The following is a 17,341-nucleotide window of genomic DNA, read 5'->3' as shown; positions in this document are numbered from 1 at the left end:
TTGGAAGCTTTTGTTCCATTCTTTTCTGTCATGTTTGGTTATGTTACCTTTTTTTTGTCAAAGTTGTGGAATTCATTGATGAAAGAGGGCACCAGGCCCGGCCCAAGAGGGCAAGTACAAGGCAGCAAAGGCCCAAACAAAATGCTAACTAAATTGTAGAGATCTGGGTTCCGTTACCCAAATGGAGGCATTCTCCCGTGGTTGAGATATGTGCCTTTGTGTTTTTTGTCCATGCATAGGCAGACTCTTGGGTTTGTCTCTTTTGAATGTTTGTTTACTTTTATTGTATCGTTTTTATTTTGACGGAAGCTTACCTGGGTTTGCCTCTTTTATGAGTTTTGAGATCTTTTACGAAAATGACTTGTATCTCAACACATTAATTATTCAATAAAGGAATAATTGTCAAATTAGTCCATAATTTTGTAAGCGAGTTTGACTTTAGTCACTCGACAATAAAATGACGTTTAATAGCTGTTAAAAACTGCAAATAATTGTAAAAATGACTTTCACTAGATAGACGTCATTTTTCCGCTGAGAGACTAAAGTCAAACTCGCTTACAAAATTAGCGACTAATTTAACCATTAACCCTTCAATTAATATACTTTGTAAAAAAAAACTAATTTGAAGAGAATATAGAGTGCACGAGGACCTATGCACGATGGGAGCACGAGGCCATTTCTGGCGGTTTTAAACCGCTAGAAATGTGTAAAGCTTGCTGTTTTTTCTGGCATAACAAATTAGTGGCGGTTTATAACCGCCAGAAATGTGTAAACCTTGGGTTTTTTCTTGGCACCGAAATTTAGTGGCGGTTTCAAACGGCCACTAACTGCTCCTTGTGCACTCTCGTGCCAAACCCTGTCGTACCAAATAGCACTGCTCATTTTAAAAATGCAATTCAATCACCTTGTTGTATTATCTTTGTTTATTTCCTATTTTCCTATAACAATACATGTATAAGCCATTTATTTCATACGTGTACCAACGAATAACACACCTTTTACTCTGGATGAATTTCTCTAGAATATTCGAGATCGCGTGTGTTGATGCGTCAGCACACACGTTTATTTCATTTTCCAGTTCCATCTCATATTATCTCAACGACCTTGCTTCAATTTCCCCATTCATTCAATCTTTCAGGTAATTATTCCAACCCTCTTCTTCATAATTCGATGATGCCCAAAAACTATGTATCTTTCAGTTTCTGCTGATTTTCTTTTGAATTTCTTTATCTTTTGTGGTTTAAGGATGGTTTTGAATTACAGATTTTCTCCAATTGGTTTTGTGGAGTTGTGAGAGTTGAGAATTTTCTTGTCTTTTTGTAAGAATATTGGAAATGGGATGTTGAAATGTTTAAATCTTTTGATTGGAGTTAGTTTACATGCACAATTCTCTATAAGGGGTGTTACTGTTAGTACCACCAATAATGTTTGGTATCTTTTGATTTTCCTTTTAGGATAATGTTAGTAGTCAGGGTTGTTAATTGCGGGTAGCATAGCGTCAAGCCCAAAAAACGTTATTTCAAGCGCTATTGCAGCAAATAGCGTCAAATATTGGAGTAGCGGTGAACCCCCAGGTCCAGGGTGCTCCGTTATAGCGCTATTGCGCTGCTATAGCGCGCTATTGACAAGTCTCGTTAGTACCACCAATAATGTAATATGTGGCTAATGACTAGATGCGTTTTGATTCTTATAGATCAAATATGCAACCAGAATCGTTTTGTCGAATTTGATTGTGTATGTATGTCTGTATGGAATTATTAATTTAGCTTGATTATGGATTGTGGTTGAATTTGTGAGAATTTTCATGGGTAGGGTTTTGCAAGTGCCCTTAAAAGAATCTTTGTAATTGGAAACGCAGGAAGGAATATTGGAAATGGGATGTTGAAAAGTTTATAGCTTTTGATTGGAGTTAGTTTACATGAAAAATTCTCTATAAGGGGTCATCCCATACACACACACACAAACACATAGCCACATCTATGTTTGGTGTCTTTGATTTTCCTTTTAGGATACTATTAGTACTTAGTACCACCAATAATGTAATCTGTGGCCAATGACTAGATGTGTTTTGATTCTTATAGATCAAATATGCAGCCAGAATCAAGCCTGCTCGACATCTCTGTTACGTGGAGAGGAAAGAAGTTTGTTGTGCAGACGAATGCAGGCGCCTCTGTGAAGGATCTTGGACATGAATTGCAAAAATTAACAAATATTAAAGAAGATACCATGCGGTTCATTGTTCCAAAGATTTCTGGAAGAACGTCAAAACTGCTGGCTCCCTTTTCAACAGAGCATGCACTTTTAAGTTTGCAGGAAACTTTCATTGCTGAGGTACTGTCATTTACATATACTTTGCCATCTGGATTAAGGTTTAGAAACATGAAAAATATGGTTCTTAGTGTGATTCACATTAACTTAGGTTTTATTGTTACATTAAACTTTGCATTATGTTAGTTTGTCTTTCCTAGTGATTTTATAATTCTGTTGCACTTAATATCTAAAATACAAGTTTAAATGTTGGTCTTATTTCAACTAACTATCATTGAATGCTTTGTAAGCAACCTCTAATCCCATGATATCATTGATATGTGCCTGGTTGCTAGAGAGTGGAGACACATTCTTCAGCAGACTTGAGTGGCTGTGGTTATCTTTATATGCTATTTTATCAGCTCTATCATGTTTATTCCTTCCTTTTTGGACCACTTTGGACTCCATTAATAAAATCTGGAATGAGAAAACCATATCTTGGTATCTCTTGTTAGGATATTTGAATCAATGATCAAATATTGTGAACTCTTCTAATTAGCCCTTTTGATGATGAGCAAGGAGTTACTTTGGAGTGGAAGTGTCAAACAACAATGGTCCTTTTGTTATTATCCTAATTCATTTTCTGCATATATGCGGAGTCATTGAATTGTTTTTTTCAAATATAAAGTTCTTGTTTATTCAATTTATGCTTACACATAGCACTATAGTACCATTGGAAATGGTATGTTTACTAAATCGTTTGGCCTGTTGTTTCCCTAAGTTGGATTTAAATGGTCTTCGGGACTTGATTGGTGGCATCATTTGGTGCATATAGCTAACCCGACTTGGTGGGAAGTAGCTTCAGTTGTTGTATTGTTACTCTAAGTTGCTATTATTCTCTCTTCAGGCCAGGTCAATTATAATGATGGGTGTGTCAACAAATGAGGTTGAAGAAGTTCTTCAAAATGCAAAAGCAAATTTAAGAATAGCTGGATTTGAGGATGAGGAAAAGAGACTAAAACAGCGAATTTCACATGGATCTCGTCTTTCATTGAAACTTCCTCAAGGGCCTTATATATTTCGTGAATTTCGCACACTTGAACTTCCAGGAGTAGAGGTACTATTTTACTATATATGGTCTTTGATTACTAAAGTTGTGCTGAATTAAAGAATCATGCATCTCTCATATTTATCATAATAGCTTCTTATGCTACATTTACTCTATTACTAAGGAACAGTAATATAGTGTTTCGGTATAAATTACTAGGGAATAGTAATATCATGTTTTGGTATAAAGCATCATGCATTTGCTTTTGAAATGGAAAGTGTAGCCTCTGATATGATATTTTTCCTGGATAACTTAATGTGTTAATGATTTTCCATCACATTCTTTGCCACCCATCTCATGATGTAAAGTTTTATGGAGTTTTCTTCACTGATGATGGGCAACATTTTTTTGCTTTCCATTGCCTTCAGCTGAATCCTCCTCCTTCTGAGGCACTGAAAAGAATGCACCTGCTTGCTGCAGATCCGGGGATCGTTGCTATCATGAACAAGGTATACACATGAATTTTGACATAGGTAATTATGACTGTCAGAAAGACAGTGTGGTGCATGTTCTGACAAATGTTCAATTTGGATCTTATAGCATCGTTGGTCTGTAGGGATTATGACTGAGTTGCCTCCCATTGGTTATGTTGGTGTGAGCCCAAAATGCCTTCTTGGTTTTAACAAGGTATTGGATACTTCAGGATTATGCAGCATGACATTTTAGGAATCCATATTTATAGTTTTGTTGAGTTTTTTCCTTTAATTCTTATTGACAGAATCAAGGGGAGGAAATATCATTGCGTCTTCGAACAGATGACCTCAAAGGTTTTAGGAAATATCAAAGCATCAAGAAAACTCTACTGCATGAACTTGTAAGCTATAACCTGAACAAGTATCATATGGTTTTTTCTTGGTCCATACTATTTTAATTTTAAATATAAAGAAGTGGAAAATATGAAGTTTTGTCTATTTGATAAATAAAGTCATTAAATTAATTTACCTTTTATTTCAGGCTCACATGGTACACTCTGCACATGATGCAAACTTTTATGCTCTGGATAAGCAGGTGCGTGAACATGCTGAAGTGTTTGGCTTTCAGTTCATTATTAAGTTTTGATTTAGTCCTGTAAGTTGATTTAATTTATTTCTTTGGCAGTTAAATGAAGAAGCTGCTAGTTTAGATTGGACTAGATCTACAGGCCACACTTTGGGTGGAGTAAGGATTTCTGATATCTATGATGATGATTTCATACCTAAAAGTAGCAATGTTCCTCAGAAGCTTGGAGGTAACAGGACAGATCAGCTAAGTGCTCGTGAATCTTCAGTTGCTGCTGCTTACCATCGGGTGGCTAATGTTTCTTCTGACAAGTCGGGAGAATCTGAAGTAAATCAAGAGCTGGATCTTGATTATTCTGGTTTTAATATGAATGAAGAACCTGATTATTTGAAATCTGCCTCCAAAGATATCGACATGCCCATCATTGTTGAGAAAGGACTTAATGAGCCTGACCCTGATGATCATATTATCAAAGGAATGGAACATGAGCCTGACCCAGATGATTCTTGTCACGGTAAAGCTGTTGTTTTTGCTGTTTGTTCGGGAATTACTGATAGTAGAACTGTATTTGAACCAAAACCTATTGATTTTTGTGAAGCAGTGCATTCTCAAAAAAGTGCCGTGAATTCAGCTGCAATATACGCATCTAAAGATCCTGATCCAAACAATTCAGAGACGTCATTGAAGTCTATTGTTCCAGCTGCAGGTAATTGTTTTCCAGAAATTTGTATTGTATGTTCGGTTTGGCGTTGGGGCAAACGCAAACGTGATTTCATGTATCTCAATATTAATGGATAACTAGAATTTGCCACCCCGAGTTTAACGTGGATCAAAGAAGTAAGATTTTGCCACATTGAGTTCCATAGAAATCCGAACACACGTAGTCTAGTTAGCATATCCTGCCAAGGATGGGCATTCATAAACCTCCGAATGACTACTTGGAGGCAGAAAATAAAATTTTTGAAGTTAAAACTCAGAATATCTGTTGCTTTAAGAAACTCACCTTGGAAATAAAGAAAAGAAAAAATATGATTATACTTGGTTGAAAATGAACTGAACAGATTGGGGAGAGTTGCGAGGGTTTTCCCTTTCATAACGGAACACTTGCTAGGTCTTCTCAAAATACCTTTATCTGAATCCCCTCTTTACCATTACTTTCCACTTATATATTTATTTATCTAGCTAATTCTCTCAAACTAACTGTTTCAACTGACTAAACAAACTACTTTCTCTTCCTTTATTTCTTCTAAGAAACTATTCTTCTGTCGTGATTATTGATTGATTCATTCAGGTTGTGTTCCATACTGTCCTTGGACATTAAGTTAATCAAAGCCATTTTTGTAAAAAACCTGATCATGATGAATCGTATGCAGAAATAAATGTGATGGTAGAACCAGATCCTGATAATCTTGTTCCCACTCCAAAATTATCTACACCGCAGTCTGATGAGCCAGATCCTGATGACGAAGAACTCCAGAGGATCAATGGCACTATGACTGCTGTTTGTAATCGTTTGTTGAAGGCCCTGGAAGTGCTGAAAAGTGAAGTTAGTCCTATGCAAACTGCTTCAATTCTCCAAACTCTCTTAAAAGTTATTAGGTACGTTTACTCACAAGAAAATTGAATTTGAGTGATCATGGATGTTGGATACCTTTTATGATCTTGCTTTATAGCTTTAGATTTAAAAAGTTATGAAAAATAATTTTATTAATTCCATGTGTGGTTATCACTTATCACTTTAAGCATTCGTTCTCCCTGTATTAATATTGCTGTCTGATTGCAGGAATGTGATTGAATACCCTGAGCTGGAAAAGTACAAGAGATTGCGGAAGGTATATAATCAATATTACCTCTTGCCATGTTGCCTGATACTTTATCCGAAGAGTTCCCTTAAAATTCTTACATTTTTATATAATATACATTCTTTTTGCAGACTAATCCAGTCATTGAGAGGGATATTGTAAATAATAAAGGTCTGCATCTTCTGACATTTGGATTTAAATTTTAGTTAAGCTTCTTAGATAGAACTGCCATCTAGAATATCAAGTTTCCTATGTGCAATTTTTTGGGAAGAATTGGATATTAGTTTTGTTTCAATGTCCCCTAATACTTGATGTATATGTGCTCAAACTTCAAATTTTACTGCTACAGCTGCCTTGGAATTTCTCACGGTGGTCGGCTTCAGCGAAGATGTTATATTTGACAATCTTGGGAAGGCAGAAGCATACTTGGTGCTGAAGCGGAATGATCCTGGCTTATTGTGGCTAGCTAAGTCCACCCTTGAATCAAGCTGAACTTGGTAGCTCCGAAAACAGTTCTGAAAGACAAAGCAATATTATATGTGGAAGTATACTGTATATAGATGTCCATTGTATGTGTATGCGTTGAGGAAAGAACATTTTGTATTGTCATTTACGTGCCAAATAGGTGGTATTCAACATAGAAATATTTTTGGGGAAGCAAAAGGACTACATCTGATGTGGAAATATAACAGTTGCTCATTGTACAATGCTAGATGTCATTCTCTTGTCTTTTGGTGATTGTGAATAAACTAGTTAATAAATAACACATGAACTGCTTTAGTGCCTGTTATGTTAACGGTTGGCATTTGAGAAATCACATTTTTTTACAAGACAGATTGTGGCATTTGGCTGCACTTATCGACGGTGGGAAAGATCTCTTTGCCATTGCTCTTCTCCCCTCCCCATACTCTTGTCCAGGTAGCGCCGGAGAGACACACTACTTTTGAAATTTCCTTCATTAAAAGTTCTGCCTGTCACAAGTGGTGCTTCACCATTGCTGGTGCCTAGATATGACAATCAAACTTGAACATGCAGTAACTCTAAGCCTGATCCCGACTCTGATGGAAAATTTCGTATCATATAAAAATATAAAAACAAAAAGGTGTTGGGCCTAAAGGAGATTTTATAAAAAAAAAAAGGACAAAAGTAATATATTTTAGCATATGCGCCTATTTATTTTAGCATGCGCCTATGTCATAACCATAAAACTATATTTTTAGAAGAAAACCAAATTAAAAACACCAATAAAATAACATTTATAAATGAGTTAGCCTCCCTAGTCCTTAAATATTGTATGTGTCGTATCATATTCTCTTTTGGGTGCAGTTTTCATTGATCACCCAAATTGTATGAGTTCTTGTATTTTTCAGTTTATTATATAAATTATAAAATAAAGCTATGTCGATCTCGCTACGAGCAGAGTCTAGTGGCGGTATCGCTTAGAATAACCGAGTTGGAGACATGAGTTAGGTAGAGGAGATTCAAGGATTTATATGTAATTTATCTTTTCGATGTATAAAAAAAAGAGTGTAGAGATTCAAGGATTTATGTGTAATTTATCTTTTCGATGTATAAAAAAAAGAGTGTAACGGCGGTGCGAGAGGAGAACACAAGTTCTTACACCACTCAGCTCAGCTCAAACTAAATTCCCTTTTCCCTTCCAATTCCTCAATCGGAATCCAAACCAAAATGCGGTTCATCGACCACGGCATGGACCTCGACCTGGACCTGGACCTTGACCTCTCTGATTTCGGTTCGTCGGTGCCGCTCAAGAAGGTCCCTAACGGCGACATCTTCTCCGCGTCCCGTGCGGGTGACGTGGACCGCCTCCGGTACCTTCTCGAGTCCGGCGTCGACGTCAACGCCCGCGACCAGTGGGACTCCGTCGCCCTCTACTACGCTTGCCTCGCCGGCCACCTCGACGCCGCCCGCATGCTCCTCGAGAGCGGCGCCATCTGCTCCGAACACACTTTCGACGGTGACCGTTGCCACTACGCCGCTCTCAACTTGAAGGTCCGTAAACTCCTCAAGGCCTTTGAAGCTCGCCCTCCTCCCTTGGACCCCTTGCCCTCCTCCTTGCGTCTCACCTTCTTGTCCTGCCCCGCTAACTCCTCTGCCTCTCCATTTCCCAGTATGATCCTAACTCTTTCGGTTAGTTAGTTAGTTATTACTGTTGAGTTTTCAGTTATGACAGTTATGATTTCGTTACATTCTGTTTTTCAGTTTTGTTTATCGCAGTTTAGTTTCTGTTAGTTAGTTAGTTAAATTACATTCTGCTTTTCAGTTTTGTTTATCTTTTTCATTGTTAAACCATTCATGTGATTAAGTTTTCAGGATAGTAAGTGTCTGTTTGGTTTTCAGTTAGGAAGTCTGTTTGAAGCATTGGAATTCGAAATCGCGATTTCCAATGCACATTCAACCAACGGAATGCACTTGTTGGGTTGAGTGAATGTGCTTTCACATTCACCCAATTGAAAACCAAACAGGCTCTTAGTTCATGATATGGTATCAGTGTCTCCATGATTGGCGGTCTGGAGTTCGATCATGGCCTAAATTACTCTTGTAAATAGTTAAATTTCAGATGGGCATTGTCCTTTCTAGAGCCAATTTGGCATTTAGTGACGAAGCTTGTACTAGGGCTTCCATACGTACTAAGACCAATGGGATCTTGTGAGAAGCGTGTTAGAAATATAATATGAAATCGTTCACGTGTAGACCCAAGGGATTGAGCTTTCAGGATAGTTAGTTCATGATATGGTATGGTATCAGAGTTTCCATGACTGGTAGTCTAGAGTTCGATCATTGCCTTGATTAGTCTTGTAAATAGTTAAATTTTTAGCACGAGTAGGTGAGGGCGTGCATTGTCCTTGCAAGAGCCAATTTGGCATCTAGTGACGAAGCTTGTACTAAGGCTTCCAAACATACTAAGAGAATCTCCAATGCTTGGTACCTTTGTTGGTATCTTATCACTCTTTTTGTGGGCCTGAAATGCCACATAGGATATTAGGTACCCATAAGGCACTGATGCACATTTTGCTCCAACGCAAGGAAATTTAAGATATGGGATCTGAAGATAAGATCCAGCCCTAAGGTACTGCATTGGAGATGCTCTAAGACCAATGGATCTTATGTGAGGGGTGTGTTAAAACTATAATATAAAATCATTCACATGTCTTTAAGCTATTGGTTCGTCACATATATTGTATATAAGACAAAGTAAATGAATGAAACATAATTTCATTTTCTCCCAATGATAATAATAATTGAATTGAGTATTATATTTACAGGTATTTCATCCACTCAAGGGTCAAGTGGCTGCAGCCACTTTCCTCCTGATGTGGTTTTCACCGTGCAAGGAGAACCTATTGAAGCTCACAGAGTCATATTAAGTGCAAGGTCACCATATTTCAAGAAAAAGTTCGAGACTGATTGGAAAGAGCGCAGCGAGGTTAGATTCTCGCGGGAGAAGTTGTCATATCCCGCGCTTTATAGCCTCGTACACTTCTTCTATTCAGACAGGTTGGAGATTGCTGTGGATGACATGGAAGATCTTGTGAGAATATGCAAAGTGTGCAAATGCGAATCACTAAGGAGTGTTCTTGAGAAAGAAATAGTTCATCAAAAGTATGCGGATTATAAAGCTCTGCGAGATGTGGACAATTCTCAGAAACGGTATATTTTGCAGGGCCTGTCCCTTCCTGAAGAAGACAGGCTTCCTGCAGCCTTGCGTCGAATCCTTCTGACCGCCCTTTCAAATTCCAGCCATGAAAATGGTCAAGATGATGGAATTGATAATGCGGTATCTAGGATGGGTGCCATGCAGATGGATGATGATCTTGCTGATGTTTGTGTGAGAGTCGACAGGAAAATTTTCCGTTGCCATAAAGTTATTCTAGCTTCAAGGTCAGAATATTTTAAAGCAAGGCTGTCTCGTATGGAGGATTTCCATGAAGGGAAAGATGCCTTATCTGTTGACTTCCTTCCTTGTATTGAGGAACATGACTTGAGCACGGAAGCATTTGAGAAAATGATTGAATATATGTAAGTCTCTTCTCTTGACGGCGAAATTTAGAAATTGAAAATATTGCAGGGATTTTATATGACATTAATTAACTAGTGAACTTGAGACCATTTGGCTAATCAGCATCTCTGTGTTATTCTGTAGATTCTGACAGACCTTATTTGTAATGATTGCAATGAAGATATTCTTTCTTACCCTTCAGATATGTGTTTATATTTGGGGGAAAAGCTTTGCCTATTTACTGTACTAGTAGTTATACTCGTGCAGTGCAAGGGTGCTTAAGCATGATTTGGTGATTCTTTTTTAGTATTAATGATTGTCTATGTCAGGTTGACGAAACTCAGCTAATTGTTCCATGGTAGTAAAATTCTTTTCAAATTGATACATTCTTGAGTACTTTTCTGTTTGTGTGGTTCCAATTTGCAAGATTGAGTAAAACCTATTTAAATTGCCTGTTTATGCATGATTGTTTTTGTAGTAGGTGATTTTTCCTGTTGTTTTATACTTTTTTGCCCATTTTTAGTTTCTGTAGCATGTTCCTGTCATAATGCCTTCAGCATGATGAAGTTTCTGGGATAATATAAGTGTACCTGTTCATCAATTTTCTGCTGCAAATATGATTTTCGTGAATTTTATTCTGCCTCCTTTGTTGGTTCAGGTACACCGATGCTTTACAGGATATAAATCCAGATCAGGTTTTTTATATCTCTATATAGATTTCTGTAAAAATGGTTTTCTTTCTGTTGTCAAACATTTGATTTATATATTGTTAACAGGCTGAGGAGATGTTGGATGTTGCTTCTAGATACTTACTGTTTCCTCTTAAGCGTGCGGTAGCTGATGTCTTGTTGCCACACTTGGAAATGGTGTCGCCTGAGGAGCTTTGCCACTGGTTAATGCTAGCGGACATGTATTTTTCTTTTCTGCTTGTCTCCCTCCTTCATTTTACATTGATGGCTGCAATTAATGTTGTTTCTTTCTGTACTCTTGGGGAGGGATAGGGAACGGATTCTTCCTTCACATGTTTATTTTGTTTTCTTATTATGTTTATATAGTTGTCTCAATGCTTTTTAATACTCATGCTTTAATGATTGTGTTTAAACTTGTATAGACTACACTATGTTAGTCGAGCTTACTACTTGAGTAAGTACTTATTTAAGGTGTTTATCCAAAGAGGTTACTCGAATGTCTACTGGTAATTGATCTCAAGAAGACTTTAGTATTTCCTATTTGATCTAGAATTCAGATGCACAATTAGTTGGATGAGAAATTTAAAAGAGAAGACCAAGGAGGATGCAAGAAAGATCATCAATATTCTTTGGAAATAATTAATGCACAAGTTTTAGGAAGAATATCACTCTTCCAAAAGAACTGAATAGTTATAGAGGATTTTTTTGGCTTACCCTTAATTCTCTCATCACTGCTCAAATTGACATTAACAAAGTGTTGGACAAGGCGATAATGTTTTTGTTCAATGATTCCCAACTCCTACCTGCAAAGTATTGTAGATCCTGTTGTGGTGAATTACATATGTTCCTTATTTTCCGGCATGATGATTGGTCTTTGTTCTCATTAGTTCATCTAATATGGTACCAGATTATATTCTTGTTTTATCTGTATTTCTATTTAAAATTTGTTCATATCCAGGTATGGTGTTTTCAAGATTCGGGAATATTGTTTAGACACCGTTGCTTGTAATTTTGAAACATTTGCTGATACTAAAGAATTCCGGGCAATGCTGTTGACTCTGCCTCCACCATCAGGCGACTCATCTCTTCGTACCACTGTTCCAAGCATTCCTGGATCTGCTCTAAATACTGATCAAGGAAATCTTCTTGATGATTTACGTGAGAAATGGCTTGAAATTGAAGCTGCTGAGCTTGACAAGAGAGATGAGAGTGCTTTGCAATTTGACAAGCGCCTAGAAATGCTTATGCTTGTTGCAGAGCAAGAAAAATCATCAGAGAATGCTGATCCAGATGGTATTAATAACTCACACCCTTGGCTATCTCCTCAATCACCACTCTAATTTCAGGTGAACAAAAAGAATTGTAGATTTCTGATCATTTTTTCTTTACTGATAAATTAAAAAAAAAAGATATTATTGTATAGATTTTGTATGTCATCATGGTTGTAATTTATAGGTAGCTGAATGCTGAGTTAGGTTGCTTGGAGTGCTTAAGTTGGGTTTTTGTAACTTTAGTTACTCGAGCATTCATTGATTCTTAAATTTCTTTTCAATAATTTCTACATAATCTTGACATTGTGATTACTACCTGAATGTGGGCTTGACAACTCAAGCCCATGAGAAGAGCAAAGTTGAAATATCTATAAAATATCTTAGAATATTATTTCTGTATCTTAGAATATTTAGATTATCTTTAATGATCTCTTAGGAGTGGTTTCCATATATCATTATGCTTCCTGATTAGTTTACTTATTTGATTATGATAAGGCTTAGGATTCCAAAAATTAATATAATGTTTTATACTTTTTACCGCATTATATCACATCTAGCCACAGCACTATACATAAGAGAATGTTATTTAGTGTCTTTATTCTCTCTTTTTGTCCTCCTAATAATTTCGACATGGTATTAGAGGTATCATCTTCCATGACCTGTTTTTTAACTATTCAAGTTGTTCAGATCCATAAAAGCTCGAGCTTCACTTTATCAATATTATATTCTATTATTGTCTTGAAGTTTGTTATCTCTTTATTCATTCCCTACCTAAATTCCTATAACTATAAGTTCAACATAGTATCAAAGCAATACTATCCACTGTGACTTGTCCCCTATCAGCTGTTCAGGTCCATAGAATCTAGAATTCTACCATAGTCCATAACAATGTTTCTATTTACGTGAGTAAATTCCAATTGCTGAAACCCTGTGCTAATGTCACATTCTCTCTCCTCTTGTTTCTCATTTTCCTATTACTGGGTGTTGTCTACCCACGTCTACACGTTGTTTCACCTCATAGCCACCCCCATTAATATTGGATACTGACATCATAATATTGATAACTTAATATCGTTAATTACAATTGCATAATATGACGAAAAATTGAGTGAATAGTGAATGAAAGATAGTGAGTGAAAATATGAATTGTGGAGTTGTCAAAAGAATACTGAGAATTTTCTTCCGTGATAGAAGTGTAGATATTCAAAAAGCTAAAATATCATTTCTTAAAATTTACATCTTTTATTTTAATTGTTTTCAATGAATAAAACCTCTCATTTTTCTTTTTTAAAAAGAAGCGGAACAAACAAATTATATTTTAAAAGAGAACTTGCTGAATGGCAATCCGGGTTGAAAGTTGAAAATTAGTACCCATGATCATGTGGACTGGTTAGGAATGACTAGTATCAGTTTATTCCTTGCCTACCTCTCACTTCATAATTGAGTTTATTACAAAAATATATAGAAGACCAAACAAGAAAAGCTGATTTCCCAACCTATATGGTTGACGTAATGGTTCAGTATTCCATCATTTAAGGGGCTTTGATTCCAAACTCTTGTGAATGGAAAAACTCATTGGTCAGCCCCTACCACTTAGTGCGCTGACCGTGAGAGAAAGATTAACCTCACAGCCACCAGCTGTGGGGATACCTTAGTCAAGACAAAAAAATATATATAATATATTTTTTGAGATTTTAAAAATAAAATTGTCTAGTAAGAATTTTCCTTAAGGAAACAGTCCTTGTTGGGCTAATTGATATGTCAGAAATCATATATAACAAAGTAAAAGAAAAAAAAAGATAGTTAGAGATAATTCAAATGAAGGGTAACAACGGATATGATCTAATGTCCAATGTTTACTGTTTCTTTCAAAATAAGGGAAGAGGCAATGTCTTTGAAAGGTGAAATTATGATTCAACTCAAATGAAAAAGGTTAGTTGAAGAAATACAAACTCATGTCATCATGCCAATATTTACAATCTAGCATAAATATGTACATGAAAGCATTAGACACCATAGCCAGCTCAAACAGAAGGACTAGATCTGAGAACCCTCTCAAGCTTCTCAGCTTTAGTGTAATCCTTATCAGTAAGAGGTCCAGCAGGAAAAGGTGTGATTTCCACAGTGAGATGAGGAGTTGGGAGCTCATCGAAAAGAGCTCTCACGTTATTGCAACACACACTTTCTCCATGAGCACTTTCCCTCCGGATTTGGCAACCCTACAATGGATACTTAGCAGCATAAATGTCAACCATTTCTTGCATCAAACTAAATCAAATCATGGGGAAAAAAAGAATAAAAGAAAATATCATCAAATCATGGAGAAAAAAGACTAAAGTGGTCTCAAATTATGGGGAAAGAGCATAAATTAAAGCTCCAGCTATGTGCAGGGTCCGGGGAAGGGGTCCAACCACTTGATCTATTGTACACAGCCATATCCTGTTTTTAACATAACAGGTTGTTTCCAAAACTTGAACCCCATGACCTCAGTCACATAGAAACAACTTTTACCGTTGCGCCAAGGCTCCCCTGGAAAAGAGCATAAATGAAATAAAAAAACAGATATTTGAAAGGAAAAACGCAAACCTTGTGAGAGGTAGCATCAACAAAGTGGTCATCATCTGACAGTAGAGATGCAATGGCTTTAAGAAGACGTCGCCCCTCAGACTTGGATCGGACTCTGTAGTTCCTTCTAAGTGTACCCTTTGTTGTAGGATGCCATTTGCTCACAAATTTACCTCCATTAGCTACCTCCTTTGCTGCCCAAGTAAAACAAACAGAAATAAACAATAGACATTGTAACAAACAAAACACATTGACATTACCTTCATATTTTAGGGTATCTTAGATGGCACATTAGTTTCTATATCTTCCAATACCTCATGTTTTGTCACTGTATTTAATCAAGAGGCTAGTACAAGTATCAATGATTTTATCCTGTCTTTTAGTGTAAAAGGAACAAATGTTCAGAATTTATTAAAAATCTTCAAATTTTCCATTGCCTCTTAACAGCCTTTGAAATCAATCCAATCTAAGCAGAAAAACTATTTATGGCAGTGCAGCCAACACAGAAACCTTGCCCTTCCTCTTAAAAAGCCTTCATCACTAATTTGAAGGTTGCCACAGATCTGGACAATGGAGGTTTACCTCTTAGCATCTTCTCCTATACTCCCACCCTTATCTCCACCAAGCTTGGCAGCGAATCAATTCATAACACTAAGTCAGCCCCATCTAAATTAAAAGAAGAACTCTGTTGAATTTCCATACTTGATGCAAATCTATTCCTTGGCAAACTCCCATACTTTTTAACTTACTCCTATCTCCAACTTCAAAATAATAGGCAGGAGTTTCCAATATAGGCTACAGTCAATTATTGCACCAAATCAGCAGCTTCAGAGTTGCTTGAAGCCCCACAATCAAGCAATACCACTGATAGTCATTTTCCATTGCACCCCACAATTTAAGGATCTTCTAACTTTCAGTTTGCCAGGAACCATATATTAAACACCTGAAACTGATAGTCTTTATTTATCGAATCAAGCCAGATTAATGACTACTACAGCCAAGAAATCATTGCAGGCAACCAAGCATCTCTACCTAAACCACATACCTGACTCCTCGCTCCCCCACACTCTCTCGCGCCTAAAACCTCCCGGAATTTACGCCACTACCAACTAGCTCTTCCAACCCATGCAGATTATGCACTGACTCGAGCAAATAAAGTTTTAATCTTGTCAGATTATATCTGATTTGAGTATCTTCAAGAAGGGATCACAGACCATGCCATCCACCATTACCACTCACTCAGATGACCAACAAATATGTATATATAGCATATTCCAGCTCCACTGCGAAGCATAATTGACCGACTGAAGAAGCATTATGGAGCAAATTTAATTTGTAGCATACGAGGGGAATAGACTAATGGATACAGAAACAGACAAAAACACATACTTTACTAAACAAGTTAGAAGAAAAACATAATTGGCAAACCTGGTTTTCCTAGTATGGCCTGGGTCCATTTAGAGAAGCCCAAGTCAGCAGATTCAGCTATGCCACCATCACCAACTTCCAAATCTGAAGCAAAGCACTAACTTGAAAAAATGCAAACTAAAATAAATCTTCATTACATTTACACAACACAAAGCAAGAGTGGAAATGCAAACTAACCTGAGACAAGTGGGTTAGCTGGAGATCCAGCCAAGCCAGCTTTGAGGAGAGCATAGAAGATGCAGAGCCTGCCAGCCCAGAGAACAGGAGCTTCAAGCAAAGAGGCACGGGTGCGTGTTGTGCGCAGTGAAGTTGTACTACTGGTAAAGGTTGGTGGTGGTGTGGTTCTGAAAGGAGGGAAAAGGGTTCTGGGGAAGATCGTTGAGGTTGAAGAAGAATCGAAGTTGAAAAGGGTGGTGGTGGTGGATTGGTGAACGCAACAAGTGAATTGAACTAGAGAAAATAGAGGCATTTCTTGTGGAGACGGTGACAACAACAACGGTGGATTGGCTTGGCTTGGCTTGGCTTGTATTGTGGGAAAGATGACATGACAGAGCACTTCTTTCTTATCTTGTAGATACTAGAATACTTACTTATAATATTTATTTTATTATTTATTTATCATAAATAATTTCATTTCCATTAAAAGTTACATATCATTTTCATTTATATATTTTTTTAGGTCAAAGGTTGATCATTTGCAAATGGGCATAGCTCAATACATACAAACAATAAGAAAAAAGGAATAGAATAAAAAAAAGGCATGCCAACAAGACACAAGATATGCATGTCAAGAACATTTTCACGCGAACGGATGACTCATTTAAACAAAAAGAGTTAAAAAAATGATTAAACACTTGAATGGCTGGCCCATTTAAAGTGGATTTAAAATTGAAACTCTAAAACCTAACTACTCATCATCATGTTGCCTTGAAGCGCCGCACAACACCTCTCTGCCTTCAACCTTTTCCTTTTCGTCTAGCTTGCTACAGATAGTTTTTGCAGACCATTTCTATGGCGTCTACACACATCCTTGTCCTCTGCTTTCATGGTTCCATATTCAAAACACTAATATATCGCTGATATAGGCAAAATTACAGAAAAGGCCAAGGTACTCTACCCACATTTGATACATCAGAGAAGGTTTTTTTTCTTCCCAAAACTTGGGCAATGGCCCAGGCTAGTCAGGCGGTGAATCTGCCCCTGACCATACT

The 17,341-nt window shown here is 37.0% G+C and overlaps 3 protein-coding genes across 6 annotated transcripts; 2 read left to right on the top strand and 1 right to left on the bottom strand.

Annotated features, from left to right (window-relative positions):
- Positions 1 to 979: 979 nt before the first annotated feature.
- On the top strand, positions 980 to 6,952 carry LOC130723212 (uncharacterized). 3 transcript variants are annotated; one of them, XM_057574179.1, is made up of 13 exons: positions 980 to 1,138; positions 2,082 to 2,331; positions 3,155 to 3,364; positions 3,724 to 3,804; positions 3,896 to 3,982; positions 4,074 to 4,169; positions 4,310 to 4,363; positions 4,454 to 4,868; positions 4,956 to 5,060; positions 5,728 to 5,953; positions 6,138 to 6,186; positions 6,288 to 6,327; positions 6,506 to 6,952. In XM_057574179.1, exons 1-13 carry the CDS (start codon positions 1,008 to 1,010, stop codon positions 6,646 to 6,648), a joined length of 1,887 nt encoding a protein of 628 aa, XP_057430162.1. In that variant the 5' UTR covers positions 980 to 1,007; the 3' UTR covers positions 6,649 to 6,952. The 3 variants fall into 3 exon arrangements, with proteins under 3 accessions (XP_057430162.1, XP_057430161.1, XP_057430160.1); XM_057574178.1 differs by having other exon boundaries at positions 4,953 to 5,060; XM_057574177.1 differs by having other exon boundaries at positions 4,454 to 5,060.
- Positions 6,953 to 7,494: 542 nt separating this feature from the next.
- LOC130724624 (BTB/POZ domain-containing protein At2g04740) lies at positions 7,495 to 12,536 on the top strand. Its single transcript, XM_057575899.1, is given in 6 exon segments — positions 7,495 to 8,287; positions 9,444 to 10,197; positions 10,836 to 10,872; positions 10,954 to 11,087; positions 11,825 to 12,165; positions 12,168 to 12,536. Coding segments are annotated over 6 exon segments (1,773 nt in total). The 5' UTR covers positions 7,495 to 7,845; the 3' UTR covers positions 12,233 to 12,536.
- A 1,494-nt stretch (positions 12,537 to 14,030) lies between these two features.
- On the bottom strand, positions 14,031 to 16,687 carry LOC130725882 (uncharacterized). Of its 2 annotated transcripts, none has more exons than XM_057577071.1 (4): positions 16,308 to 16,687; positions 16,131 to 16,214; positions 14,724 to 14,896; positions 14,031 to 14,356 (listed from the first exon to the last, which is right to left on the bottom strand). In XM_057577071.1, exons 1-4 carry the CDS (start codon positions 16,597 to 16,599, stop codon positions 14,162 to 14,164), a joined length of 744 nt encoding a protein of 247 aa, XP_057433054.1. In that variant the 5' UTR covers positions 16,600 to 16,687; the 3' UTR covers positions 14,031 to 14,161. The 2 variants fall into 2 exon arrangements, with proteins under 2 accessions (XP_057433054.1, XP_057433055.1); XM_057577072.1 differs by having other exon boundaries at positions 16,131 to 16,227; positions 16,308 to 16,671.
- Positions 16,688 to 17,341: the final 654 nt, after the last annotated feature.

Source organism: Lotus japonicus, chromosome 6 (assembly GCF_012489685.1).
Source record: "Lotus japonicus ecotype B-129 chromosome 6, LjGifu_v1.2".
Lineage (NCBI taxonomy): Eukaryota > Viridiplantae > Streptophyta > Magnoliopsida > Fabales > Fabaceae > Lotus > Lotus japonicus.
This window is presented reverse-complemented; position numbering and strand designations above follow the sequence as displayed.

Excerpts from the sequence above, each read along its gene's own strand:
- LOC130723212 (XM_057574177.1), top strand. The coding sequence starts at position 1,008 with ATGAATTTCTCTAGAATATTCGAGATCGCGTGTGTTGATGCGTCAGCA. Across the intron at positions 1,139-2,081 it reads CCATTCATTCAATCTTTCAG|ATCAAATATGCAGCCAGAAT; the intron begins GTAATTATTCCA and ends TGATTCTTATAG. Across the intron at positions 5,061-5,727 it reads GTCTATTGTTCCAGCTGCAG|AAATAAATGTGATGGTAGAA; the intron begins GTAATTGTTTTC and ends AATCGTATGCAG.
- LOC130725882 (XM_057577071.1), bottom strand. The coding sequence starts at position 16,599 with ATGCCTCTATTTTCTCTAGTTCAATTCACTTGTTGCGTTCACCAATCC. Across the intron at positions 16,215-16,307 it reads AGCTAACCCACTTGTCTCAG|ATTTGGAAGTTGGTGATGGT; the intron begins GTTAGTTTGCAT and ends GCTTTGCTTCAG. Across the intron at positions 14,897-16,130 it reads GGCCATACTAGGAAAACCAG|CAAAGGAGGTAGCTAATGGA; the intron begins GTTTGCCAATTA and ends TTACTTGGGCAG.